This window comes from Hemibagrus wyckioides, linkage group LG16, assembly GCF_019097595.1.
Source record: "Hemibagrus wyckioides isolate EC202008001 linkage group LG16, SWU_Hwy_1.0, whole genome shotgun sequence".
NCBI lineage: Eukaryota > Metazoa > Chordata > Actinopteri > Siluriformes > Bagridae > Hemibagrus > Hemibagrus wyckioides.
The window spans coordinates 10,959,227-10,984,612 of NC_080725.1; the positions used below are offsets into that span (position 1 = coordinate 10,959,227).

General features: G+C 39.8%; 2 protein-coding genes across 6 annotated transcripts in view; both read right to left on the reverse strand.

Moving 5' to 3' along the window:
* Window positions 1–1,234: 1,234 nt before the first annotated feature.
* Window positions 1,235–5,228, reverse strand: LOC131366565 (C3a anaphylatoxin chemotactic receptor-like). The gene is made up of 2 exons (XM_058411136.1): window positions 4,167–5,228; window positions 1,235–3,651 (listed from the first exon to the last, which is right to left on the reverse strand). The coding sequence occupies exon 2, from the start codon at window positions 3,624–3,626 to the stop codon at window positions 2,556–2,558; it is 1,071 nt and encodes a 356-aa protein (XP_058267119.1). The 5' UTR covers window positions 3,627–3,651; window positions 4,167–5,228; the 3' UTR covers window positions 1,235–2,555.
* Window positions 5,229–5,367: 139 nt separating this feature from the next.
* The window catches only part of apc (APC regulator of WNT signaling pathway), a 30,182-nt gene continuing 10,163 nt past the window's right edge, over window positions 5,368–25,386 (reverse strand). For 2 of the 5 annotated variants that reach the window (XM_058411131.1, XM_058411132.1), the window contains 14 exons: window positions 18,177–18,270; window positions 17,477–17,654; window positions 17,133–17,241; window positions 16,902–17,015; window positions 16,225–16,308; window positions 15,034–15,114; window positions 14,399–14,497; window positions 13,857–14,235; window positions 13,628–13,723; window positions 13,384–13,523; window positions 13,215–13,292; window positions 13,018–13,134; window positions 12,719–12,933; window positions 5,368–12,612 (listed from right to left, as the gene is read on the reverse strand). In XM_058411131.1, coding sequence (XP_058267114.1) covers window positions 6,249–12,612; window positions 12,719–12,933; window positions 13,018–13,134; window positions 13,215–13,292; window positions 13,384–13,523; window positions 13,628–13,723; window positions 13,857–14,235; window positions 14,399–14,497; window positions 15,034–15,114; window positions 16,225–16,308; window positions 16,902–17,015; window positions 17,133–17,241; window positions 17,477–17,654; window positions 18,177–18,270 — 8,148 coding nt within the window. In that variant the 3' untranslated portion in view covers window positions 5,368–6,248. Of the gene's footprint in view, window positions 12,613–12,718; window positions 12,934–13,017; window positions 13,135–13,214; window positions 13,293–13,383; window positions 13,524–13,627; window positions 13,724–13,856; window positions 14,236–14,398; window positions 14,498–15,033; window positions 15,115–16,224; window positions 16,309–16,901; window positions 17,016–17,132; window positions 17,242–17,476; window positions 17,655–18,176; window positions 18,271–20,387; window positions 20,637–25,386 lie in introns of those variants that run through there. The other 3 variants (XM_058411134.1, XM_058411135.1, XM_058411133.1) reach the window with 3 other exon arrangements.

A 25,386-nucleotide genomic window follows, 5' to 3' on the forward strand; every position in this document is an offset into this window, starting at 1 on the left:
CATCAACGGATCCTTGGGGGAGATGGTCAAGAGCACCAAATTCCTTGATGATCAATTCAATTCAATTCAGTTTATTTTGTATAGCGCCTTTTACAATGAACATTGTCTCAAAGCAGCTTTACAAAAGAAGAAAACAGAAAGGGGAGGGGAAAATGAAAAATAATAATAAAAAATAAAAAATAACTAATTAACTAGAAATAAGAATAAATTATTAAATTCTATAATAAGACTATTTTATCCCTAATGAGCAAGCCTGTGGCAACGTCCATGATCATCTGGCAGAGAACTTCACCTGGTCACTCAACACCAGCTCCATCACCAAGAAAGCCCAGCAGCGCCTCTACTTCCTGAGGAGGCTGAGGAAAGCCCATCTCCCTACCCCCATCCTGACTGTGTTCTACAGAGGAACCATCAAGAGCATCCTGAGCAGCTGCATCACTGCCTGGTTTGGGAATTGCATCGTCTCGGATCGCAAGTTGATAGTGAGGACAGCTGAAAAGATCATCGGAGTCTCTCTCCCCTCTATCACGGACATTTACACCACACGCTGCATCCGCAAAGCAAACAGCATTGTGGATGACCCCACACACCCCTTACACACACTCTTCACCCTCCTGCCATCTGGAAAGAGGTACCGAAGCATCCGGGTCCTCACAACCAGACTGTGTAACAGTTTCTTTCCTCAAGCCATCAGGCTCCTCAACACCCAGGACTGAACTGTACAAAACTCTCACACACACCCAGGACTGAACTGTACAAAACTCTGTGTCTCTCACACACACTCTCTCTCTCACCTGTGTGGACACACCCAACTTATATTGTTCATTATTTATCGCCCTACCTCAACCCTTGTTGTATTTCATCCACTGCTATATTTATGTTTATTTCTATTTGCACTACCTCAACTGCTGCTACTGTATTTTTGCACAATATGTGTCATCAGGCTGCTATATATATATATATATATACATACACACACACACACATATATATACATATATATATACTTATTGTTTTTGCACTGTTGTGTCTTTGGCTCTGTTTGCACCTAGTTGCACAATTTGCACTTTATGTGGCTAGGACAAACTTCTGCCCTAGCTCTGTGTTCCTGTTTTTTGTGTGAACTTTGTTGTATGTTTCTGTAGCACCAGGGTCCTGGAGAAACATGGTTTCATTTCACTATGTACTGCATCAGCTATATGTGGTTGAAATGACAAAGCTTCTTGAATCTTGAATCATCTCTTTATTTAATAAGTGGAATTGGTTTGTATGGAATACAGTAGTACATCACACAACATATATGTTTTTGTTATTACAGAAAATTATTGTAACACTTTAGAACTAGGTATAAAACTATCCTTTATTTACATTTTAAAGAATTCAAGTGAGCTTACTCTCAGACTTTAGACTTCATGCTGTTTGTGTGCATGCTAGAAATAATTTCTTAATCATTTTTAATTATACTATTACACTTAATCATATTGAACCAGACTCCAGACTGAACCAGTGCTTATTCAAGAGCGATTAGACAAAAGTCCCTGAATCTGACAAACTGTCCAAGAATGCAAAACTGAGGTCATGTCCTTAAAATAACTACCGCTCCTGGAATGTGTTCTGATAAAATCTTGACTCAGGCTCATGGGTTTGATGTCCTGTAAACAACATGCAATCGTTCACATCACAGGAGGGCAAACATCTCAAGTTCTCCTAATTTAGAAATCCTGTAATTCAAGTGAAAAGGTGGCCTGTTACTCATACCAATAGTAAAATCAATGTGCACCTGATAAATCTGGTGTCCATTTGATTATTAGAATTACAAATGACATTAAGAACCTTGTATATTGGTTTTCCATTATAGTCATTTTTATAACATGTTACAAAAATGTTAAGCCATAGAATTTACGTAATTAGAAATAAAAAAATATATATTTATAATAAACTTAAATAACCTCTCCAATTATTACAACCATGTTCAAATTATTGGAAGTCTTACTTTTCCTCAACAAAATAATAGTAGAATAATAAAGTGTCTAGCAAATGAAAAGGAAGACAAAAGTGCTTTTTGCATTTCAACCAAAAACTCCGAACATGTTTTTTTAAAAAAAAAAACTGTTGAATAATCATTATTTTTTGTATAGTTGTACAGTTTCAATGGAAAGAAATACCAGTGATTTCAAACATCAGAAATTCGCTTAGTTCCTAGAAACAAAACAGTTTTGTTTCTCCATTCAGAATTTTCCACCATTGCATATTAATGAGGAAACGTGACAGAACTAGTGGAGATTTTGCAAACGTTGGGACTCAAAGTCTCTACAAAATGGTTACAAAGTCTCTGCATTGCTCTGTTTAGTTAATGGTAAAAGCATCCCTCCTGGCACTACAATCAACAGGTTGTCAAACCAACAGATAAATGAGCTCTGGTTATCATTACATCATTGATGATCATGCTAATTTTACAGATTGTTGTGCAAATCAGTCAGGGTAGACTTTTCCCCATTTCTTTCTACAGATATTCCACACTATACAAACAAGAAGTTAAAAACATTCTCCATGCTTCATGTCGCCATCACAGCTGGATAGCTTGAGGAGTTGGTGCAGCGCGACTGCTGTCCTTTGGAGCTCATTGTGTTATCTTCACTAAAAGCCATCTCAAAGATGCGTCTCAGTGAGTGTTTGACTTTCTCTTTAAAGTCCTGTCCCATAAACACATACAGTATCGGGTTCATACAGCTGTTGGCATACGCGAAAGAGATGACTAAAGGATCAAGGTCTTTAGCCAGTACAGCTTCCTGTGTCCCACCATAAATGGCTACCAGATCCACCACATGGTAGGGGAACCATGAGAGAAAAAACGCCACCACGACAGCCAGCATGATACGGAATGCTCTTCCCGCACGAAAATGGCTGCTCATAATTTTTCGGCTGATCCCTGTGTAGCAAAACACAATGCACAGGAGTGGTATGAGGAAGCCTAGCACAAAGCGGGCCATGGTTAGAGCCCTATAAGAGCCACCATAGTCAGTGCTCCACTCATCTTCCATATCTGTATTTCTGAATATGCATAAAGTGAAGTTGGTGTTTAGGTGATCGTTTTCGATGACCGTTTCTCGTAGGATTATAGTGGGCAGGCTGAGGAGTATGGCCAGTGTCCATGCAAAAGCACAGCATATCCATGCTAACCTGACCGTGCGGTTGTTCTGAGCCCAAACAGGTTTAACAACCTGAATGAAGCGATCCAGACTGATGAGGTTCAGGGTGAAGATGCTGGTGAACATGTTGACAACAATGATCGTGGGTATGACTTTGCACATAGCATCTCCATAAGGCCAGTGATGCTCTAGAAGGATTTCAGCCACAGTAAATGGTATGGACAGGCAGCACAGAAAGTCAGCAATGGCCAGGTTCAGAAACCAGATGGTGTTAACGGTCTTCTTCATCTTCACACCAGCAATCCACACTACAAAGGCATTTCCAGGAACTCCAAGGAAGCATGTTATAAAGTAGAGCACGAGTGCTGCGATTTCGATGGATTTCGCTGATTCCTCAGACAAACCAGTGCTATAGTTAGAGTCATATTCATGATACGAGTAGTTGTAGAAGTCATACGGGTAGTTGTTTCCTTCCATCACTAGTTTCACAGCTTCACTGTTCCTTGTTTGGGAAGTATGGAAGCAAGAGAGAAAGTATTACATTAAAAACCATTTAAAAAGTATTTAAATTATTTTTCTCCAAAGGTTTTCAATTAGGATCCCTGGACATTAAAGTGTTATTTTTTAACTTTTCAAAATATTTAAAAATCCCATCCTCCCTCAGCTTCACAAATTCATGAATTAAATTTTTTTTTAAATATTTTACCTCTCAGTAATATACTTCAATGCTATGAATTCAAAATGTCAATTAAGACTTCGGTAGATTCTAAAAGTTATGTTTGATCTGTGCTTCCATTTGAAGGATTAATGGAGACAATATTAACTATACATCATGAAATCTCAGTGCTGTCTATCCATGTGTAAGAAAGCCTCAACATCCTGTGATATAATTTGAATACATGCTAAATTGTCACATTAAATAACATCCTAAAGAACAAACCAAACAATAATTCAAATGCTGCTTTTACATTTAATTTACTAAGGTTTTTACCCCTTTAGACAGTAGAAGTGTCTTACCCTTTCTGATACCGTGTCGATCTGCTGATACTGAGTCGAAATTCTAATTCTGGCAACAAGCTGAAGTAGGAAAAAAAAAGCCATCTGCAGGAAAGGCTTTCACAAATAGTCAACTCAATCAGTCGCACAATCTAATCAGCTGGTCTTTACCAAAGGAAGTTGAGAAACCAGAGGCAAATGACTGCTGCAGCTGAACCAGAGGTTTCTTAAGAAACATGAAAATGTTTCATTCTCATACAAATGACAAATATATCACACAAACATTTCTCTATAGTCCCTGTTACATGAATAAGTAGAAATTTTATAACATTATTAGAAAGCAGCAGTGTCATACAGTAACTATACACTCACTGTCCACTTTAATAGGAACCCCTGAATATCTGCACATTCAACATTTACCCAGTAAGCTCATCATGTTACAGCAGAACAATACATAAATCCATGCAGATAAAAGGCCAAAAGCAATAGTTTATATTCACACGAAATATCAGAACGGGGTAAAACGTGATCTCAGTGATTTTAACCATGAAATGGTTATTAGCGTGGTGGTATGGGCTGGTTTGAGCTAACCTCTCCGGAATTTTTCCTTACGACAAAGTTCACACAGAAGGGTGTTAAAAAAAAAAAAAAAAAAAAAATCAAACAAACAAAAATACCCAGCAGCAGTCCTGTTGAACATTCCTTGTTGAAGAATGGCGAGAAAGATTCACACTGACAGGAATGCTACGGTTACTCAACCACTCTTCACAATCATGGTGAGCAGAAAAGCATCACAAAATATACAAACACACTGAAGTGTTCCTAATAAAGTAAAAGTTGTATACATACCAATTTTTCAAAATTTACATATCAAAATCATTCAAAAACTACTTGACTTACTTGACCCCTAAAATGGTAAACCTCTCTTTAGCATCTGATATTATTGATTATATGGCTGTATACATCAGTTTAGGAAGTAAGCAACTTAATAATAATAATGATTTCTGGCACCAGAACTTTATGAACATGTTTACATATTTGTGCAAATTTTGAGAACACTTTTTGAGCTACACCACTGGCAGAATGAATCAAACCATGAAACATCATGCAAAAGTTTAACTACATTACACTTTTTTATTTAGATGCATTTAAAAGGAGAAATAAAGGGGAAAGGAATGTAAACTCTAGCAGATTCAATGATAAAATGCACAGGAGGCAACTCTCACCCAAAGTGGTGTTTATTACATCGATTTGCCATTTGTAATTTGAAAAGTGTCAAACATCAATCAGCCTACTTTATTGCATGAGGGGAAAAAAAAGTGGCATTTTGGTAAAAGAGTATATCTGAGCATGTGCTTCAACAATAACTCTGAATAATGGGTAACGTAAATTAGGTTTTAAAAAACAACACCAAAACCTACAATAATTTAATTCTAACAACTTCGGTCCTTCACAAACCAAAGTGTCCATTTAAAACACTGACCTCAACTGGACAGGCTGTACACAAATAGCAGAGCAATGAATCTATTTATTTTTATAATCTATGTCCGTTGTAAATATCCTCCGAAGTGATCGTTTTTCATAGTTAATTCCTTTCAAAAGCACAGACAAATGTGTAAAATGTTACACTACAGCTATCAGCATATCATGTGTCCACATCAATGTTCAAGAAATAGCAGAACATTGGATGAGATCATGCAAGGAGCGGAAGTCATAACATACAATATGTGGCAGTAAAAATGAGTTTGACATTTGACTTAATACAGGTGTACAGTTCCTTAAAAATTAAATGCATTAGTAAGGAAGGTCAACCAAAAGGTATAGCAACAACCCAAATATTCCACTGTAATTATCTACCTCAAGTCAGGCAAGATCGGATCTCGTCACTGGTTTAAATTAAATATATACATAATTAAATCTGTACAAATTGACATACAATATCCTGCCCCTCATTGTCAGATGATCACGTGTGCCTGTCACAATTCTACCAGCAAAAAATTACACAACCGTATATTTGCTTTGACTACAATAAGTTTAAACAGTTTTTCTCCCATAGAGATGAACAAAACACATTCCAAGTATTGTCCAGTATTAGAACAATTTTTACACAGAGGTGACAATATAGGACCCACTTTCTGTTGTGTCTCCTTTGGAGTCTCTCTTTTTTACATTGCTGTTGACTGGTGTGGGGATCTGAGATGGTCTCGGTGTTGTATTGTCAGCACTGCTCTTTCTTGGGCTTGGTGTATAGTTAAAAGGACTAACCCTGGCAGCAACAGCACCACTAGGGGAGCTGTGTTTGCTGGAATTGGTTGAGCTGAAAGGTGTACGCTCAGCAATGGCAATTTCATGAACTTCTGTAGCAATATTTGGAGTGCTTAAAACAGGCTTTATGTCAGTCACCTTTTTGTCAAGACTCTCACTACTTCTTATCAAGTTCAAATTAGTTTCTGAACCAAGACGTCGACTGGCTGCATTCTCATTGGTTGTTGGCTGCTTATGATGCATTTCACTCAAGTCCCAATCACTAGGATGTAGTCTTCCAGACATGCCATCAATTACTGGTGGTGTGTTTGCTGCTGGTGACTTACTAGACCTAGGGCTGTTGATAGGACAATCTTCAATCCTCACCCAAACATCCTCAGATTTTGCTGTGGTACTTGTTTGTGCCGTCCGTACATCACTAGATGGATCAGGTAAGTCTAGAGTCATTGAGGGACCCTTTTCATTATCTTTTATTTTCCTCCACGTTCCTTTCCTTTCTAGACCCCCATCCTTGTTCTGTCCAGATCGTTGAGTCGGATTAGCTGGCTGACGTTCATCTTCACTTCTGCCCTTTTCACTAGACTCAGATGATGCAGAGAGTATAGAGGAACTGCTGCCTGTTCTTTTCCAAGTACCTACTCTTGGGAGAGAGGATGAATGTTTACTATGCTCCCTTTTCCATGTCCCTCCTCTGTTAATTGGAAGTCTTGAGGGGCTCTCTGAATGCGATCTGGAGATGTCATGCCGTCTAAGTGACTTACCATCTCCATTTTCAGAGGAGTTTTGGCTTTGGGGGGACTTTTTCCAGCCACCTCCTTGATAAGGCAAAGTGAGAGACATGTCTGGTAAGGATGGGCTTGAAATAGGTGTTTGAGACTGACTAGGAGAGGAAGGAGACAAAGACTCAAAAGAAGCAGACTCCTCTAATTTCCTTTTGAGGGTGGGACTTGGGGCTTCTTTAATAAACGTGGATTGGCGAACAAGTCCAGGTTTCTCTGATCTGTCAGACTCGCTCCCACTTGACTTTGTGGAAGACATTCGAGACAGTTCTGCTTTTTTGGAAGGGCCTGTGGCTCCACACTGATTTAGACTTTTCGAAGCAGATTCACTCCTGGGTATACCACTGGTGCTTCTTGGCAAGCCACTATGTTTTGGAGGTGTTTGCTGACTCAGCTGCCTCCCTGGAGAGGGATAAGACATTCGACCAGACCCAGGTTTGGAAGCTGCGCTTGGAGAAACAGTACGAGGTATCTGAGAGAATTTGTTTGGTGGAGTTAGACCATTCCTACCTGGTGAGGCAGAGGTGCGACCAGGAGACTGCATTGGTCTAGCTAGGGATTGCTGGGGTGGTCTAGATGGTGTAGAATCTCTTGATCCTGATCGAGAGGAGGTTTTACTTGATCCTCCTTGAGAGGGAGTTGGTTCTCTGGCAGGACTAGGGTCTGATTTTGATGGCGTTTTCATAGTCCTAGGAGAGTTTCCAGAATTTGTTGCCTGAGGAGCTGGTGGTTTTGTGGCTTGTCCACGAGTAGGAGGCTTTTTTGGAATGGGGCTGGTACTCGGAGAACTGCTTCTCACACCAGGGACATGAACCATTGTTCTTCCTCGTGAAACTGCAGGAACTTGAGCTTGTCTTTGCTGAGAAGTCATGGTCTCATGACTGGGTCGTGGTTTTCCGGTGATAAGACTTTTATATACTTTCTTACCACCTTTTAAGCTTTTAGCAGCTTCTTCCTCTTTCTTTTTTGTCTCTAAAGTGCTTTTCTCACCTGGTTTCAATATTCTTGGTCCTTTATGGGCAGGTGGCTTATTGTCATCTTGATTTGAAGGCAGGTGGAAAGGGGATCCAATGGAAATGCCAGATTTAAGAGAAAGGATAGAATCTGAATCAGAAGATCCTTGTCTGGATAGACTAGCTGCAGCTTGGTGCAGACTGCTAACAATTGAATTAGCACCCTCTTGGATGGCTTTCCAGTCAAATGATTCAGAGTCTGGAGACAATGCTTGCTCTGAAATAGGACTGTGTGTATCTGTGAGATCCAATATGAGGTCTGGTTCCTCTGCTAAAATACCATCAGCTAACATGTGTTTCTCTTCCTTAACACCTTGGTCATCACTCTTACTTCTAGGTGGTTGCTTCTTTTTCTTTGGCATTGCAGAACTGATGCACTCTTGTAGGAGGTCATCCTCAGAGTCAATGCTAAGTGAGCTAAGAGAACTATTTCGAGAGAAACACACAGGAGTATCCTCAACATGAAAAGCTTTTGGTGCATAGCCAGAGGCTTGAGGCCTTGGCATTTCTACTTGTGATGCGTCTTCTTTGTGTGAGCAGTCTTTGTTGTTGTTTTCTTGGTCAATGTCACTAAGTGAACTGAGGGAGGAATTTCTTGAGAAACACACTGGGGTGTCCTCTATTGAAAAGTTTTGCTTTTCATCAGGCACTGCACCAGTATTTTCTTTGGATGCAAGCGAAAAACCTGGTTTTTGAAGGCCCTTTGCTGGGGCAGTCTGAAATGTGGACACACTGCTAGTGTTTCCAGAAAGCTCTCCATTACTCTTTGAAGGTGGAAGGTTTCTTTGTTCCTTCTCTTTTCGAAGCTCAGCTTTCTCTTTGGAAAGGTCAAGATCGTCATCCTCAAAGTCAAGTGAGCTTAGTGAATCATTGCGAGAAAAGCAATAAGGAGTACCCTCAATTGGTGTGTAATGGTGCGGAGAATCAAAGGCAAAACCTGGACGGGCACGTTCCTCGGCATTCAAAGACTTATCTGCCAGTGCCCTGTGGCATGCTTTAGACTCTAGTTTTTTTGTTTCTGTGTTTTTATCAGGATATACTGCCTCTGATAAGTTGCTGGGGGCATCTGGTCGCTTAAGCATCCTTGCTCTATATTCACTGCTTTGTGGCATTGGTTTTACAGGTGACGTTGGCTTTTTCTTTTCAAACTCTTGCTGAACTAAACTTCCAGTAGCAGTAGGTGGATGCTGAGGTTGATCTGACATTTTTTGCACCCTGAATGGCTTGTGTGTTTTACCTTTTGGCATTGCTGAGTTGATGCACTCAGCAAGAATATCATCCCCTTCGTTTTCACCAGAAGTACACTGCATGTCAAAAGCAGCAGCAATATCGGTCGTTTCTGCACTTTTACCCTCTGGGATGGTGTCTCGTCTTTGATTTGATGCCTCTGCTTGAGGAGCTGGAATTTCAATAGCAGCCAGCTCATTTGGAGGTGAATCAATAGTAAGGTCACTAAGAGATGTTGCTGTGGAAAAGTTAGTAGGGGTGCCTTCTACGCAATATACACGAGGCATGTCCTCTCCATGACTTAATGCCATATGTTTTTGCAGTGGCCCTCTGTTTTGTGAGGGTAGTAATTTGTAAACAGGGAGCTGGCTTGGTTTACGGACTACTGGTGGTGGTATTCTTGAAGTGGTTGGGGGTGTTTGTTTCTTGGGTTTTCTCGAAGACTTTGTAGGCATGGCCGAATTTATACATGCTTCTAGGATCTCTCGATCATCATCATCATCATCAGAGTCATCCAATATGTCTTTCTCAGATTCAGTAGTTGCTGGAGGCTTGTCTTGCCTCTTGGACTCGTTAGTGTCTTTCTCGGTTTCAGTCTTGCTTCCATGGTCATCTTCATGAAGTGGGGGCATTATCTTTAGCTCCACATCCTTTTGAATAAAGGGCTCATCAAGACTTAATGCACTGAGGCTAGAGGCACATGAAAAACCCTCTGGAGTACTCTCTGTAGCAAAATGAAGAAGCGTGTCATTATCTGGAAGCACTTGCACTTTTTGCACAGCAGCATTGACAGCTGCATGTCTTGGTGCCAAGTCCCGTTTTTCAGCATGAGGCGGCACACTAACTTTCTGTTTTATGGATGTTGTACGTGGAGGTGGTGGTGGTGGTGTCTTGCTACGACTGGGCGGCATTGTTTGGCCAGGGCTATCGGGCAGGTCACTAGGGCTGATTATGCCACTAACCATTCCACTGTATGGCTCACTTTGTACTGAGCTGGCAATGGAGTGGCTCTCAAAGCTGTCAAGAGAGCTCACAGAAGTGCATCTGCTAAACACAAGAGGGGTTTCTTGCACGTAATGTTCAGGAGGACTTTTGGGGGTCTGAGCACCACTTTTTGATGGCGATTTAGCACCTGATGAAATTTCTACTGCTTTCTGATGTCTGGAACCCTCACCATGCCCAACATGAGATCCTTGGTGTCGTGGTGGCTTCATTCTTACATAATGGCTGGACGACGGACCTTCTGTTGGGCGCTGATCTGAAACATTATTGGATGATTTGTCAGGGACAGGCAATGTTGTGTAATTAGTAGCTGCATTGACATTCTGCTTACAGCTCTCTATTTCATCTTCAGAAGATAAGGATGATAAGGAGCTTCCCCTTGAGAAACATATAGGTGTATCCTCCACACAATAGGTTTGCAATGTTTCTTGATTTATTGTTGTAGCCTTGCAAGTGGTCTTTTGAATTGACCTACCAGGTCCTGGTCGAGTTTGAGCTGAGGGTTGCTGGAGCTGTTTTTGCCTATTCTGAGTTTTTATTGATGAAACTGAAGATGAACTGTCCTGACTCAACTGGTCCTTGACAGAGCTCTGTGAAGATGATGCTTTTGAATGACTGAACACTGGCTTTTTAGAAGACGTATCAGAGTACTTCAGACTATAATCAATAGGTTGTTCTACATGGTGTTCTTCATTGTATTTTATGCTGTAATTGGTAGGCTGCTCATCAAGTTGTTCCTCTTCTGAATAGCGCTCACTGTAGTTAGTTGGTTTGTCATCACCAAAATCATCCACAGTACAAATTGTTTGATTCATTTTTTTGTTCATTCCATGACCAGATGCACTACTATTTTGCTCATTAGGTCCTCTGGCTCGGAATCCTCCAGACATATCCTGTTGAACAAACAGAGGCTGGTATTTTTTAAGCTTATCTTCACTTTCACTATTCCCATCTGTGTACATAGGGTACCCTGGGCTTTGGGACCTGGGTGGATTGTGTTCAGAGCGTTTCATTTCATCCTCCAAAATTTTGGACCTTGCCCACCTCTCACTCTGACTTGGGCTTTGTCGGCCAGAGTTGAGCTGTTCATCTGAATATTTCAAACTATAGTTAATAGGCGTGTCTAGATCACCATCATCATCTTCCATATGATTTGCATTGTGTATCTTATGGGCAAGATCTGCTGGATATTTTCTGTAGACACACCATTTTCCTTCATCATCTTCAGAGTAGGAGTCTACAGATGGTTTCATCTGACCCCTTTTTCCATAGCCATCAGTGCTGCTGACACTATTAAGGCTGTCATTAGATGCTCTATACTCCAGTTTGGGCATTGGGCAGGGTCTCCCTGATGCATCTGGTTTACTATAGTTGTACATGTTTTGGTGACCGTGAACCCCAGTCTGACGTCTGATGAGGTCATCCTGCACTATGTGAGGGTCAGGAGTAGATCCAGCATTTCGGTCATCTAGGCCCAAATGCATGTTTTGTACTTCTTCCATTACCATTGCTATTTGCGCTGCAGTGGTTGGAATTTGCATTCCTATTCTTTTACCAGAGTCAGAATCTGGGAGAACGCCTCTTCGCTCCCGATCCAGGCTCTTGTCTCTCTCAGCCCTAACACTGTCTGCATTTCCCCTGTTCTCCCGAGAAGATGGGCTGGAGAGCACTGGTGTGTTCATGTAAGGAGAGCGAACACCAACACCGCTAGTGTTAAAACCATCTGACCTGCAAACCCCATCATAATCACCATAAACATTGTGCTTGTGCCGAGGCTTGCTCCTGTGAGAAGCCTTGGGACTCAAATTATCTATATTATCAAAAGTTTCAGACAGATGCTGTGCATCCAGTTCTTCAATTAGTGCTTTCTGTTTTCTTACATGTAGTGAAGGCAGGCTAGATCCAGGAGACATTATGTTCGCATCCTTATATTTGGCAGGCCGATTGGCCATGAGGTTTCTCAGAGCTGCAGCACTACCCATTGCAATCATTTTGTGCTTGGAGTGAATCAGATTTTTTAGCATGCTAACTGCACCCATATCCCACAATGCCTCCTGGTCTTTTGCATTTCGAGCAGAGAGGTTCCACAGAGTTCCACAAGCATTGCTCACTATGGTTAAGCTATGAGATTTGAGATGTTGAAGAAGGGTCTGCAGACAGCTGCTCTCCCGCAGGATTTGCCTACAAAAATATTGTGAAGGAAATAAAAATTAGCATTTACAGTGCTATTAGAATAGCAAAAATTACTTATGAAGCATATGTAAGAAGAAATAGAATATAATTTCACCTGTGCTCCTCATTTGTGGCTATAAGACTTGAAACATTCCTCAAGATTCCTCCACCGCTTTCTATAATGGCAAGGGTGTTGGTTTGGCTTCTGTAAGTTAGAGTGCTCACTAAAAAGGCTAATGCACCAGCAACAGAACAGATATCAGCCTTGTTTTCAGTGCAATGAGCAGATAAGTTCCAAAGGGCACTAAGCACACTTTTTAGTGTTGATTCCTATAAAAACAAAGATTCACATAAGAGGTCATCATAGAAAACAGTAACACTTGATGTGTATCCTGCCCCTAAAACAGTCCTTACCTTCTGAACCTCTAGGGCACACTCCATCAGAGCCCTAACACTGCCAACCTCACGCAATGTCTTTTTACTATTGACATCAGCACGCCAAGACAGGTTTCTCAACACACTTGCAATTACCTGAAGGAATAAAGTTGAACAAATTTTTATAAAATTATAGGATTACTGCAAAATAATCTGATACATGATACCCAATTTACCTGTTGCAAATCCTCACTCTCAGATTTCAGTTGAGCTACCATGGCCCTCATACATCCCTTCATGGAACAAAGTGTTGCCTGTAAAACAAAAATATTATGGTTAATAACAAATAACATTACAATAATAAGTTTAAATCTGATACTGAATGGAATGAATGGAATGCACTACCTTGTTGGCTACATCACCAAAAGTTAAATTAGTTAGAGCCATGCCAGCATATCGTCTTAGTGTAACACTGTAGTGGTCACTTGTAAGGCCATAAATTTCACAATCCACCTGCAACAGTTCACCTATAGCCTGTAGTCCACCTACAAACCGCAACCATTTGGTAAGTATGAATATAAAATAGAATATTCTGAACAAACAGCTCACTGGGAACTCTAAGCAAATGGCAAAAGAAAGGGATACTTACCAAGTTCATTCATTGCATGTCTATGCTCCTCATCAAAGGACAGCTTCATAAGAACACAAACTGCTGGACAGATCTGGTGCTCCATTGGGGAAGGCACTGAAATTTGAAAAGTCCATTAGCAATGTCACTTAATAGCATAGTAATGACAGCAATTTCTTAAACCACAGAGCAAAATCCAGCTCATACAGCAGTAAAATGTACGTAGACAAAATCCAAAAGCCAGACTTACTTGGGTTTTTGTCTTGGTCTACTCCACGCTCATGGCTCTCCTGCCACTCCCAGCAAGTCTCGCAGTAAGCCCTGATCTGTTCCAGCAAATGGAGCACACGGATCTCTCTCCGGCCACGCTTGTCATCTGGCTGTGAGTGGATGATGTTATGTAGCGCAGCACTGGCCCTGGCTCGGGCCTCTTTGCTGCCTCGAGAGTTGCCCAGCAGAACAGAGTCTTTGTCATTGCCATGCAAGAGCTGGATGAGCAGCGGAAGGCAGCCAGATTGACGCATGGCTATACAACTGTCCTGAGAACTGGACATGGCCAGGAGAGTGCGAGACATGTCATCCTTATCATGAGTGCCCAACATGGAGAGCAGCGAGTACACCATTTCCACCTGAAAAAAAAGAAAGAGACAACAGTAAAGATTTCATTATGCTAGCTGCATGTTTAGGTGCACAAGGAAATGTTTTTTTATTTCTCAAAGAGAACACATAGCTACATAAACTTTCTAGAGTTCCCTATGCCTTTTGTGAGACAACTCAGGTTTGTTAGTTTACCTTCGTGCCCAAATGACTGGTAAGTCTACGTGGAACAGAGTAGCTTCCTCCACTACTCATCTCGCTGGCTGTGTCATGATCCACACGAGAGCTTGAGACCTGGCAAAGCACAGAGTGTTATCTTTATAAAAATAAAATAAATAAAATAAAATAAAAACGCTGCAAGATAGATAGATAGATAGATAGATAGATAGATAGATAGATAGATAGATAGATAGATAGATAGATAGATAAAATGAAGCTTGCTGCAAAAATAAATAATAAAAACAAAAAAAAATAATCCTTACTGCAAAAAGAGATCTGCTTTAGCAGGAGGTCAATGCAGAACTTTTACTATTAACTGCGTAAAGTCAACTAAGGGCAATAAATCACACTTGATCCCTGTGGCTATTTCACTGACACGTCTGTGGCGCCATCTGTCTGCAAAACGCTATTGTTCAGTGAGCCAGGAAAATGGCATGCAATTTACCAGCAAGCCCACAACAGACATTTAAAAACAAACATTCATTATATTACTGTTTAACACACTCATTGAAAGAACTTTTACATTTTTTTTCCAAATGGCAAAACTAAACTGCAAAAGAAACACTATTGCAGTGAGAAATGTAGGAACATGAAAGTTTGTCTTTGCTTACCTGAGAGCAAGCTCCATTCCCAATGGCCGAGTCTCCTGATGCCTGAGCGCCCTCAGCCTGGGCCATGAGGTCATGCTTGGCCTGAGGATGGGCAAAAGTAGAATGCTACTGAGGTGGGGAGGTAATATTGAGCTTGTGAAAAATCATGCCATGTTCCAGGATATCTTTTTAGATGTGTATGCACATATTTTATATACATACATACATACATACATACACATATACATATATATATATATATATATATATATATAGTACAGTACTCACTTTTGTTGCCAACGGTTTAGACATTAATGGCTGTGTGTCGAGTTATTTTGAGGGGACAGCAAATTTACACTGTTATACAGGCTGTACACTCACTACTTTACATTGTAGCACAGTGGCATTTCTTCAGTGTTGTCACATGAAAAGATATAATAAAATATTTACAAAAATGTGAGGGGTGTACTCACTTTTGTGAGATACTGTATATACACACAGACTTGTGCACCTGATTTATTCATCCTTAACCCCTAATCACCTTAACCTCTAATCATGCACAAATATCCTTCCACTCGCACAGCAAGCCATATGGCCCCTGATCTGTACATCTAAAAGCCGGGTCTCACACACACACACACACACCTGTTCATGTTCCGTCATGCAAAGGAGTCTATATTTGGTGCACAACAATGCTTCATTAAAACGTGATAACAGAATGGTTTACACATGTAGAACATTCAGAATCAGAAGCTTAGTAACTGGTCTTACAGACAAACATTATGTAATCCAAATGAGATTATCTTATAGGCAGGTTTTCATTAGTAATATATTTTAATATTAGCTTATATTTGATAAGATTTATGTAAAACAAAGAGAATTGAATTGACTGTCATTTTCACTAATTTCAAGCTTGACATTATCTTATATTAGATATATTCCCATATGCAAAGATTTAAATCTACACTAAAGAGGAAAAAAAATAAATTAAATAAAAAAATAAAGAGTCGAGACATCCCATCATCTTGGATTAAGATCTCTGACAGGGTGAAATACTTTTGCCTTGCGACCTACATCACCAAAACCTCAGATTAGAAAACCTCTGAAACAGGAGATAAGATGGTTTGATGACTCAATCTCAGTATGCGGATGCAGCTACTGTGTACCCACTGTTTATTTGTTTGAGTGGTGGTGTGAGTTTGGTAGCCTAACCTCAGTTTCTGAAGGCTGAGACTGTAAGTGCTGGCGCAACCTCAGCATGTCCTTCTCGATTTGCTGGATCCGTGCCAACCGTACCTGAAAGCATAACCACGTTATAGGTTTCATTGAATTTAGAGACAGCAGTAGATCATGTTGTTAACTTGTTTTAAATCCCATGATGGCCATGCTGTTGATCCATTAAGTGAAGCCACAAGCTTAATCTACTCAGTGCTTAAATTAGGTTTTGCCAAGTTCACTTTGAATAAAAAACTTGGGTCAAAGGAATAACAGAGGTGCTAACCCTACATTTTTTTTCAACAGTGAGAAAAAAAAAGTTCTAGTGAGGTGAAAGTTCAGTGTACTTAATAGCAAGGAGTCACTATATTTTCTTTTGGCAGGATGTTTTCTATTGGCTCACAAGACCAACACTAGATGAAGTAAGTTTGTGTCTTTCACATCACTTTCAGTGAACTGGCTTTTCCACAAGGTGAGTTTTATTAGCACTTAGTTGACCTTTATTTTATCTTTACTTTTAAGGCAGACAAAATCCAACCATGCTGCTCAAAGGTCAAAAATAAATTGCTAATGCTAATAGTAAACCAAAAATATTGGCACTCAATGCCAATATATTGGAATTCAATATTGGAATGCATTTTTATGTTACAATCTTTCATTAAATGACACCTCACCTGTGCTCTCTTCTCCATGTCCTGGCACGTACCCAGCTGCTCCTCCATTGCAGCCCGAATCTGCCGAGCCTCGTATTCTAGCTGCCTTCGCGTCATGTCTGTCTGTAGCGAGAACTACATGCCAAAAAAATAAAGATGAATAATTAAAATAAATAAAAAACCAAGCTGGCCCAACATGATTAAATGCAATGAAATAAAATTATGTATGATGAATTTAATGTATGAATGTACATTCTCAGTCAGTGGCAGGCTGTCGATCCTTTTAGTGAGGTTTTGCAACTGGGCGTAGTACCAGTCCTTCTCTTTCTCCTCTTTCTGAAGCTCAGCCATTAACAAGGACCTAAATGGATTTAAAGAGGGAAAAAAAACAAAAAAAAAAAAACACAAACTATTGTGTTAAATATGGCAAAGGAATAAGTACATTATTACAGCTGGGAAGTTACAGAGCAACACAATGCCAGAATTGAGTATAAAATTAGCACAAAAACAATTTTAGATCTAGGTGAACCCTCTGACTAAGGGAAGCTCAGGAAAGCTCAAAGAAAATAAATGTTCAGAAAAATGAGGCAGTTCACCTCTCTTTTTCAAGCTCTTCCAGGTACCCAGTGCTGTCTCTGCCCCCGTTCGCGACTCCTCTCCTGGGAAAGGAGCCCATAGGGCTGCTGTCAGCGGAGCGGCCTGAACTTGAGCCCGGCATGGACACTTTCGGTCTCAGCTTAACCCCTGAGAAACTGCTAGGATCCAGATTTATCTCTGGAGAAGCGAAAAGGAAAAAAAAAACATGTCATGACTCATTTTGCTATTGGAAATAGCTTTCTGTTTAGTGAGGGGATTTTTCAATGGGAACAAATATAGAAGCAGGTGACTTTGGATAGTTAAATATATAAAACATAATTTGAATTCTATTGGGACTAAATGATGATTGTATATCTGTCCATCACAGCCACATGCCTTGATACTTGACTATCACAGCCACATGTGCTTTCTAAACATCTCATTATATATTTTAGAGATATATTCATCTAGATTGTGGAGTATGGCTGTTCGGATTTGGCCATTCAGCCACAGGAGAATTAATGAGGTCAGGTAATTATGTGTCTTCATGGAGCTGGCTCTGTTTCAGCAAAACAGAAGCCATTCTATATAAAAATGTGTGCTTCTAACTTTGTGACAGCAGTTTGTTGAAGGCCCCACATATGGCTGTGATGGTCATGTGTCCACACAGTTTTGGCCAATGCAAATAAATAAATAAATAAATAAATAAAACAAACAAACCTAAACTACCTTTAAGCCTCTCCAAAAAGTCAATTGGGCCTTGGGAATCCTTTGCGTCTTCTTCAATACTTCCTTGGAGCTGCTTCAGCACCTCCTGCATCAGACAAACAGAAGATTTTCACCACCGTTTCTGACAAACACAAAACCTCCCACACACGCCATGTGATTTTTAGATCCTAGAGATCAAGCAAAGTACCTGACTAAAAGAAGGGAAATGTTTTCAGCTTGTTTTTTTTGCCTGTACGTTAAAGTGGTTATGATAAAGAGAGGAGAACGCTGAACATCAAAGAGCTTTGAAGTCTCATCAAACAGGTTCTCTTGTCAGAAGCTCAGAACCGCTTTGAAGTCTCTCAGATGTGATCTTGCTAATTCTTTGTAATTCTGCATTAGATGCATCTCTAGATGTGAACAGAGAGGAAGTGGTCCCTCTGTTAAAAGCCATTTTCTTCGGCGTGCCTTTAAACAGAATGTCTGCGTTGCTCAGGAATTTAGCTTGTAAACATTTGTAGAAAGCTTTTTATCAAGTGTCTCTAATACCTGTATAGTTACACAGACTGTTCATTTCTATGTGCTATAATGTAACTGAGGATGTCTAAACTCCTCATATAAATAAAATATTTATATATATATACACACATATATATATACACATATATACACATACATACATATATACATATATATACACATACATACATACATATATACATATATATACACATACATATATATACATATATATACACATACATATATATACACATATACATATATATACATATATATACATATATATATATATACATATTATATATATATATATATCCATATATAAATATATCCATATATAAAATATTTTCTTCAGACTGAGTACATGTTATTTGCTGCTCATACATACACAGATCAGGAATAACATTATGAGCAGTGACAGGTGAAGTGAATAACACTAATTACCTCATCATGGCACCTGTTAGTGGGTGGGATATATTAGGCAGAAAGTGAACATTTTGTCCTCAAACTTGATGTGTTAGAAGCAGGAAAAATGGGCAAGTGTAAGGATTTGAGTGAGTTTGACAAAGGGCCAAATTGTGATGATGACTGGATCAGAGCATCTCCAAAACTGCAGCTCTTGTGGGGTGTTCCCGGTCTGCAGTGGTCAGTATCTATCAAAAGTGGTCCAAGGAAGGAACAGTGGTGAACTGGCGACAGAGTCATGGGCGGCCAAGGTTCACTGATGCCCTTGGGATTGAAGGCTGGCCCGTGTGATCCGATCCAACAGATGAGCTACTGTTGCTCAAATTGCTGAAGAAGTTAATGCTGGTTCTGATAGAAAAGTGTCAGAATACACAGTGCATGACTGGTCAGGGCTGTTTTGGCAGCAAAAGAGGGACCAACACAATATTAGGCTCCACATCTGTACAGCTGTAAGCATGATTCATCATACCTCATTTGTCAATAAACAGTGATCGGTTGTCAAAAATGTTAATGTTGATTGCTAGATAAGAACTCCGCAGTTTTATGTTAACGTTTTACTGCCATAACCTGTAATGTAGGATAAGGCTGTAGTATCTCCTCTTGATAATTTTCATATTTTTATTTGATTAGTGCCAAAGCAAAAACGAAGCTTATATCGTATCAAATTATCAGAACGCTTTTCCACAAGTAACAGCATGAATAATAAGATCAGATACCTGATATTAGTATGGGTATTGATGCATCTCTTGTAACATACTAACCTAACAAAATTAGACAGATTAACAAAGTATAATTATGTCAGTAAATACACACAATTTAATTTAAAGTGTAGCTTTAAAAAAGCTTCTGTACAACCTAAAAACCAGCACTTAATGCAAATGTAATTACTTTTGCACTGGAGAAAATGTAATTTCCTTTGTTTATTTACATCTAGGAAGTGCAGACAGCTGCTTGAACAGATCTTAATAACTGTCTAACAAACAAAATTACAGAGGTAGTAGAGACATTTAATATAAATTCAGACCAAAGACATTCACTAACAATGTAGTTTGCGAATACATATATTTTTGAAGGCCTTGTATCAGCATTCTCACAGTATAAAATGCTCAATGTTCAGTTGATTCTATTCACACCAAGTCTCAAACCACCAAAGAGCTGAGAATATAACACACTGTTCACAATAATACAGTACAACCTTCACTTTTAACATGGAAGATAAAATATCTGCCAACTTACCACATTTTCACATTAAAGCTACTCCAAGATATGTTCTCTAAACCACAGACCTGAAACAACATCGTTCCTACATCCAGTTTGTCGAGTCGTTCAGCTAATCCATGGAGTGGGCATTGTGACTGCCTCTCAGGAAGCAGCGCTTTCCTCCCATCCTATACAGGCTTGTGGAAAAAAAGGCACTTCCCATTCAGATACGTGGCCTTAGGCCTCTGACCTCCTAGCTGACACACATCACCGGCCCTTTTCACAGACGGCCAAAAAGGACGCAAACAAAAACGACTGCTTGTCTGTGACGCTACTGCCCCCCCCAAACAAAATGAGATGTCGCCGAGTAGACTTGGGGGAACAACGGCTTCATTATTGGATAGGACGGAGTCATATGATCGAGGACCTCTTACTATGCTCTTAGTCAGAGTAATATATAGAGCAGATGATAACAATAACGCCTCTCTTGGTTTCGATTTGTGTCGGCTCAGTGTTACAATTTTAAAACCTCAGAGTAACCCGGAGAACAGTTAATTACAGTGTTGGAGCAGCCAAATCCAAATTAGCCCGACAAGTCATGGCTCATGAGTGTAATTTAGCTTTCGCTTGTGCTGTTCAACGTCAGGCATGGTGTCGGCTTGCATGGGTCCAGAAGGGACAACAGATGCCCTTGAAATTCTGTCACATGGAAGCAGTGATGCATAGAGTCCAACCACACACACTTTTAAAAATGTCATTCTATCTGGTAATGGAAATCGATGTGGTACTCATCTATCGGGATGGAGCCAAGAATACCGAGGACACTTGAGTATTCCATAGGGGTAAACAGGTCATCATGGGGTTGTGGGGAAGACCCACCTTCTGTTCTTTTCCGGTGGTAAACATCCTTAGGACGTGGGAAGAAAACCGGACAGATAGGATGGCACCAGATAGAAAGCAAAAGGAAATAAGGGGTTGAAAGTACAAGGATTTATATAAATACAATTGTCAAAACTGTATGCTTTTGACCCAGGATGTAACTGAAGGGCATGTGTTACATGCACCTAGTGGCATGCAGACATGTGGCACACAGCTTGAAGGACTGTAAGTGAAAAACATGCTCACAGCCAGCTTCAAAACAGCTACATGAGCTCACATTCTCAGTGTTCACAAACTTTTTTTCAGGAACTAAAGTATTCAGGAACTATTGCTGAAAGGTCTACGTTTCTACCAAATGGTAGAATTGTGAGATTGAGAGCTGGCTTTAATCACTAGACATAATATACATTTGCAATGTTTAGAGCTCACCACAGTTGTAAAAAAGTCATGTAAACATTACCAGTCAATTCCTATGATGTTCAATAACTGTCATAGCCCCAGACACTCTTATCAATGCTCTGAGCTATCTGATCTTTCTGTACTCTGGCCACAAGGTTCGATCTTGAGTGATGAAATCTGATCTGTCTCACCAGCCAGACTGAATGGTCAGTGTCAGCTAATCACGGCTGATTGGTTGTAGTGATGGTGACCTCTTCCTGTGGAAGTAGGTGGCCACAGTTAATGTTGACAAGTACCAGACTCTACCAGTAGCAGATGCAGTTCACTATCACTTACGTGATAAGTGCTTGAAAGACAGTGATGTTCAGGCTAAACTACACTACTGCTTTCTTTGTCATTACCACAATTATGCAACAGAGCATTAGCAGGCATTACAGGAAAATCAATAATTTCCCACTTAAGCATCCATTATGTCATCACTCTGTATAGATTCGTATAGTACAGACCTTTTGTCTGTTCTAATTCAATGACTAAATGGGCTTCAAATTCATGTCTTACTAAGTGAAGCTCTGTACAGCTACTGTTTTAGGCACTGAGCTCAGATGATTACGACACACTGAGTCACCAGTGCAGGCAGAAAGAACATAAATTCACTGCTAAGTAAGACACTTAACGGGATTCCTCCAGGTCTGATCCACAGGTTAACAATGCATGGCTCTGACTGTCACGTGTCTGAAAGCAGCAGCAATTCAAGCAGCACTGAAGTCATCTAGATGATTTACACTACCATGGCACAAGATTACATTATTTGAGACACAGTTCTAATTTATTCAGTATGTGCTGATGCACAAAGCCTGCTCATTTTTTCAGATGCACTTAACGAAAACACTGAAACAAGTAACAGGGGTAAACAAGTGCTTGCAGTTACCAGCAAGCAAAACCCTGGACTTACAGATGGGCATGTGTCCATTATGGAACAATGGACTGTGCTCTGGATATACAGTCTACCAGAACTACAGGAAGAAGTAGAGTTATTAATGAATGTGAGGTGTTTACTGTCTGCCTGCAGATGTTTGTCTCCGGAAGCCTGGGGAAAAAGGAAATGACCATGGGACAGAAATGGGCCACATTCAGTGAGACAAAGCCAGGAAGGGAGCGTCATAAAAAGAAGTAGAGAGGTGACTGAGGAAGATGGCTGATTTATGCCTGTGTCACAGCGAGAGCAATCGACCAAAACAGGTAAGGAAAAAAAATCTATACATAAATGTGCATATTTTGCTCTGAATGAGAGTCAGTGGATTTCTGTGCCTTGAAACAAAATTAGATAAAGTCAGAAAGCCAATTCTGCAGAGACAAACAGTTATTATATATTTTTACAGGGAAGTAAACGGCTTATTTCATATTCATTGCACCCTTAGAAACTATTTATATTGCTCAAATGGTGAAATAATTGAAAAACATCTTTTAATCCAAGACACAAAAGGAAGCTGTAAGAAGAGAAATCCAGACCTTCTCCAAACCTAAAAAATACGAGTGCACTTCACTGGTTCAATCTAAAGATTGTAAGGAAGACATGCACTGCCCACATTCTTCATGTCAGCCAAACTGCATGGGGCCAAAGCAATGTCTCATTAGTGTCCAAAAGGCTGTGATTACCCCTAGAGCTGGCATAACTACTGGCATGTGGGACAGTGAAATGTTCCCATACTGGGATTTTTCCCTCCTTTTTTCCCCTAAACATAAGTTTCCCCAAATATAGGAGAATCTCTGTCCAAGACCTCTACATAACCCAAACTTAAGCATGGAGAATTTAACATCTTAAATGGCCTCAAAAGTTAGAAGCAAATTCTTCTCTTTTCTCCATGTCCATTAGCAGGCAAGGGATGATGGGAAGGTGCATAAAGGGACTGAATTTGCTTTTGGCAACAGAGCAATGACTGGCTGGCCATCTCTGCTCTCTAATGAAAGCCTCTTTTCTCTTGCATGAAGGGAATTACAGAGATTGCAGCAAAAAATATACAGACAAAAAGGTAAATAATTTCCTTTAGACGGGAGGTATGTAAAGAATGAGGTAGCAATCATGATCCTTTTTTATTTAACTTATTTAATCTGATCGTTCAGATTTAAATGAATATTATCTCTAGCATTCCCATAGTTTTCATTTAACCAACCAAAATGACTTCATTTCCCTTTAAGGATCCAACAACGAATGAATAGGAGAGTGCATCTAATCTGCTTCCGTTTCCCCCGGCAACACAGAATGTGCTTCCAGAAAATGGCACAAACACTCAGACATCATTATTTGACCGAGCCAGTCAAATGTGGCACTGTATAACGATGTAAATAAACTGATCAATCCAAGACAAATAAATAAATGTTTTTAAAAAAGAAACCCAAAATGCATTCAGAAAAAAGCGCTTCCTCTTACACTGTCTTCTCCCCTCGGCTGAAAGCTGCCAGGTCACATCTAAACGACTCGCTGCCCCCTGAGCAGGCGAGCTTCTGATGCAGAAAACCAGCCAAGAGCTGAAGCTTGCCCGTGGTTTTGGAAAAGAAATAAAGGCATTCAGGTGGAAATGATAGATCGAAGGTGATGTTTTTGCCATGATGGCGGGGGGAGGAGTGAAGAAATAAGGCATTATAGTGGGGAAACTTCTCGGCGAGGATGCCAAGAGGGAGTGACAGGCTGCTTTCAGAAGCCAGTGTCAAATTTTCCTTTAGAGCATCTCAAAAGAGCTCATTCGTATGAAATGAAGGCACAAGAAAATGCAGCATGAATGCTGACTCAACCTTTCAAAGACACGAGGTGTATTTTCATTCAAATGCTTTGCAAATTTTAATCAACTATCCAAAGATCAGATTAACTGTTAACATGAAATGCAAATATTTCTAGACTATTCAGAAGGAGGTCATGAGCTACAAAGTCAGTCATGTGGTGCTGTGTGATGTAGTTCACTGGGAAATGCAGGCAACCAAATGCATAAGAATATACAACAGAAATCCCAGGCACGAAAATAATAATTGTGCTTTAGAGAAAAACACACATTTTCAATACTTTCTTCCAGGTTATTCATTCATTCATTCATTTTCTACTACAATTATTAAAGGTCACTAACAGCATCATGAAAAGGGTAATAATTTAAGGGAGCTGGAAATGTCTAGGTCTATAGGCATAATGTGCTGTAATGCTACAACATAATATTTATTCATTTTTAATAATGTTTTCCTCATGGCCATGTGTCTTCATGTCTGGAATGGCTTTATATTAATGACTTAACTTTATGGCTTAGAATCAGTGGCTTAACATCGGTGGGATTGTAATAAGAAAGGAAATTTGCTGTACTTTTGTGAGACAATAAATGCTCTCTTTCTAGTGGCTTCATATCAGTGTGGCATAACTAATGACTTCATATTAAAAAGGAATTTTGCAGTTTCTGTATGACAAAGCTTCTTCAATTGGCTTTATGTCAGTGGATTATAGTCACATTTCAGATTAATGATTTAAGATGACTTCATATTAGTGCGTTTACACTAAAAAGAATTGCACATGTTATTAAAAAAATAAATAAAATAAAGCATATATTCTAAGATTTATGGCTGAACGTTTACTGTCCCAGACTGGTATAAGTCATTTGTATTTATACACAGTTATCCATCAAGTTCACTGCAAGATCTCCAGTCGATTGTAACCATCGGTCGATTGTAAAACCCCCTCGCCGGTTCCGTTCATGTTTTCTTATGTGCAAATTGAATGTTC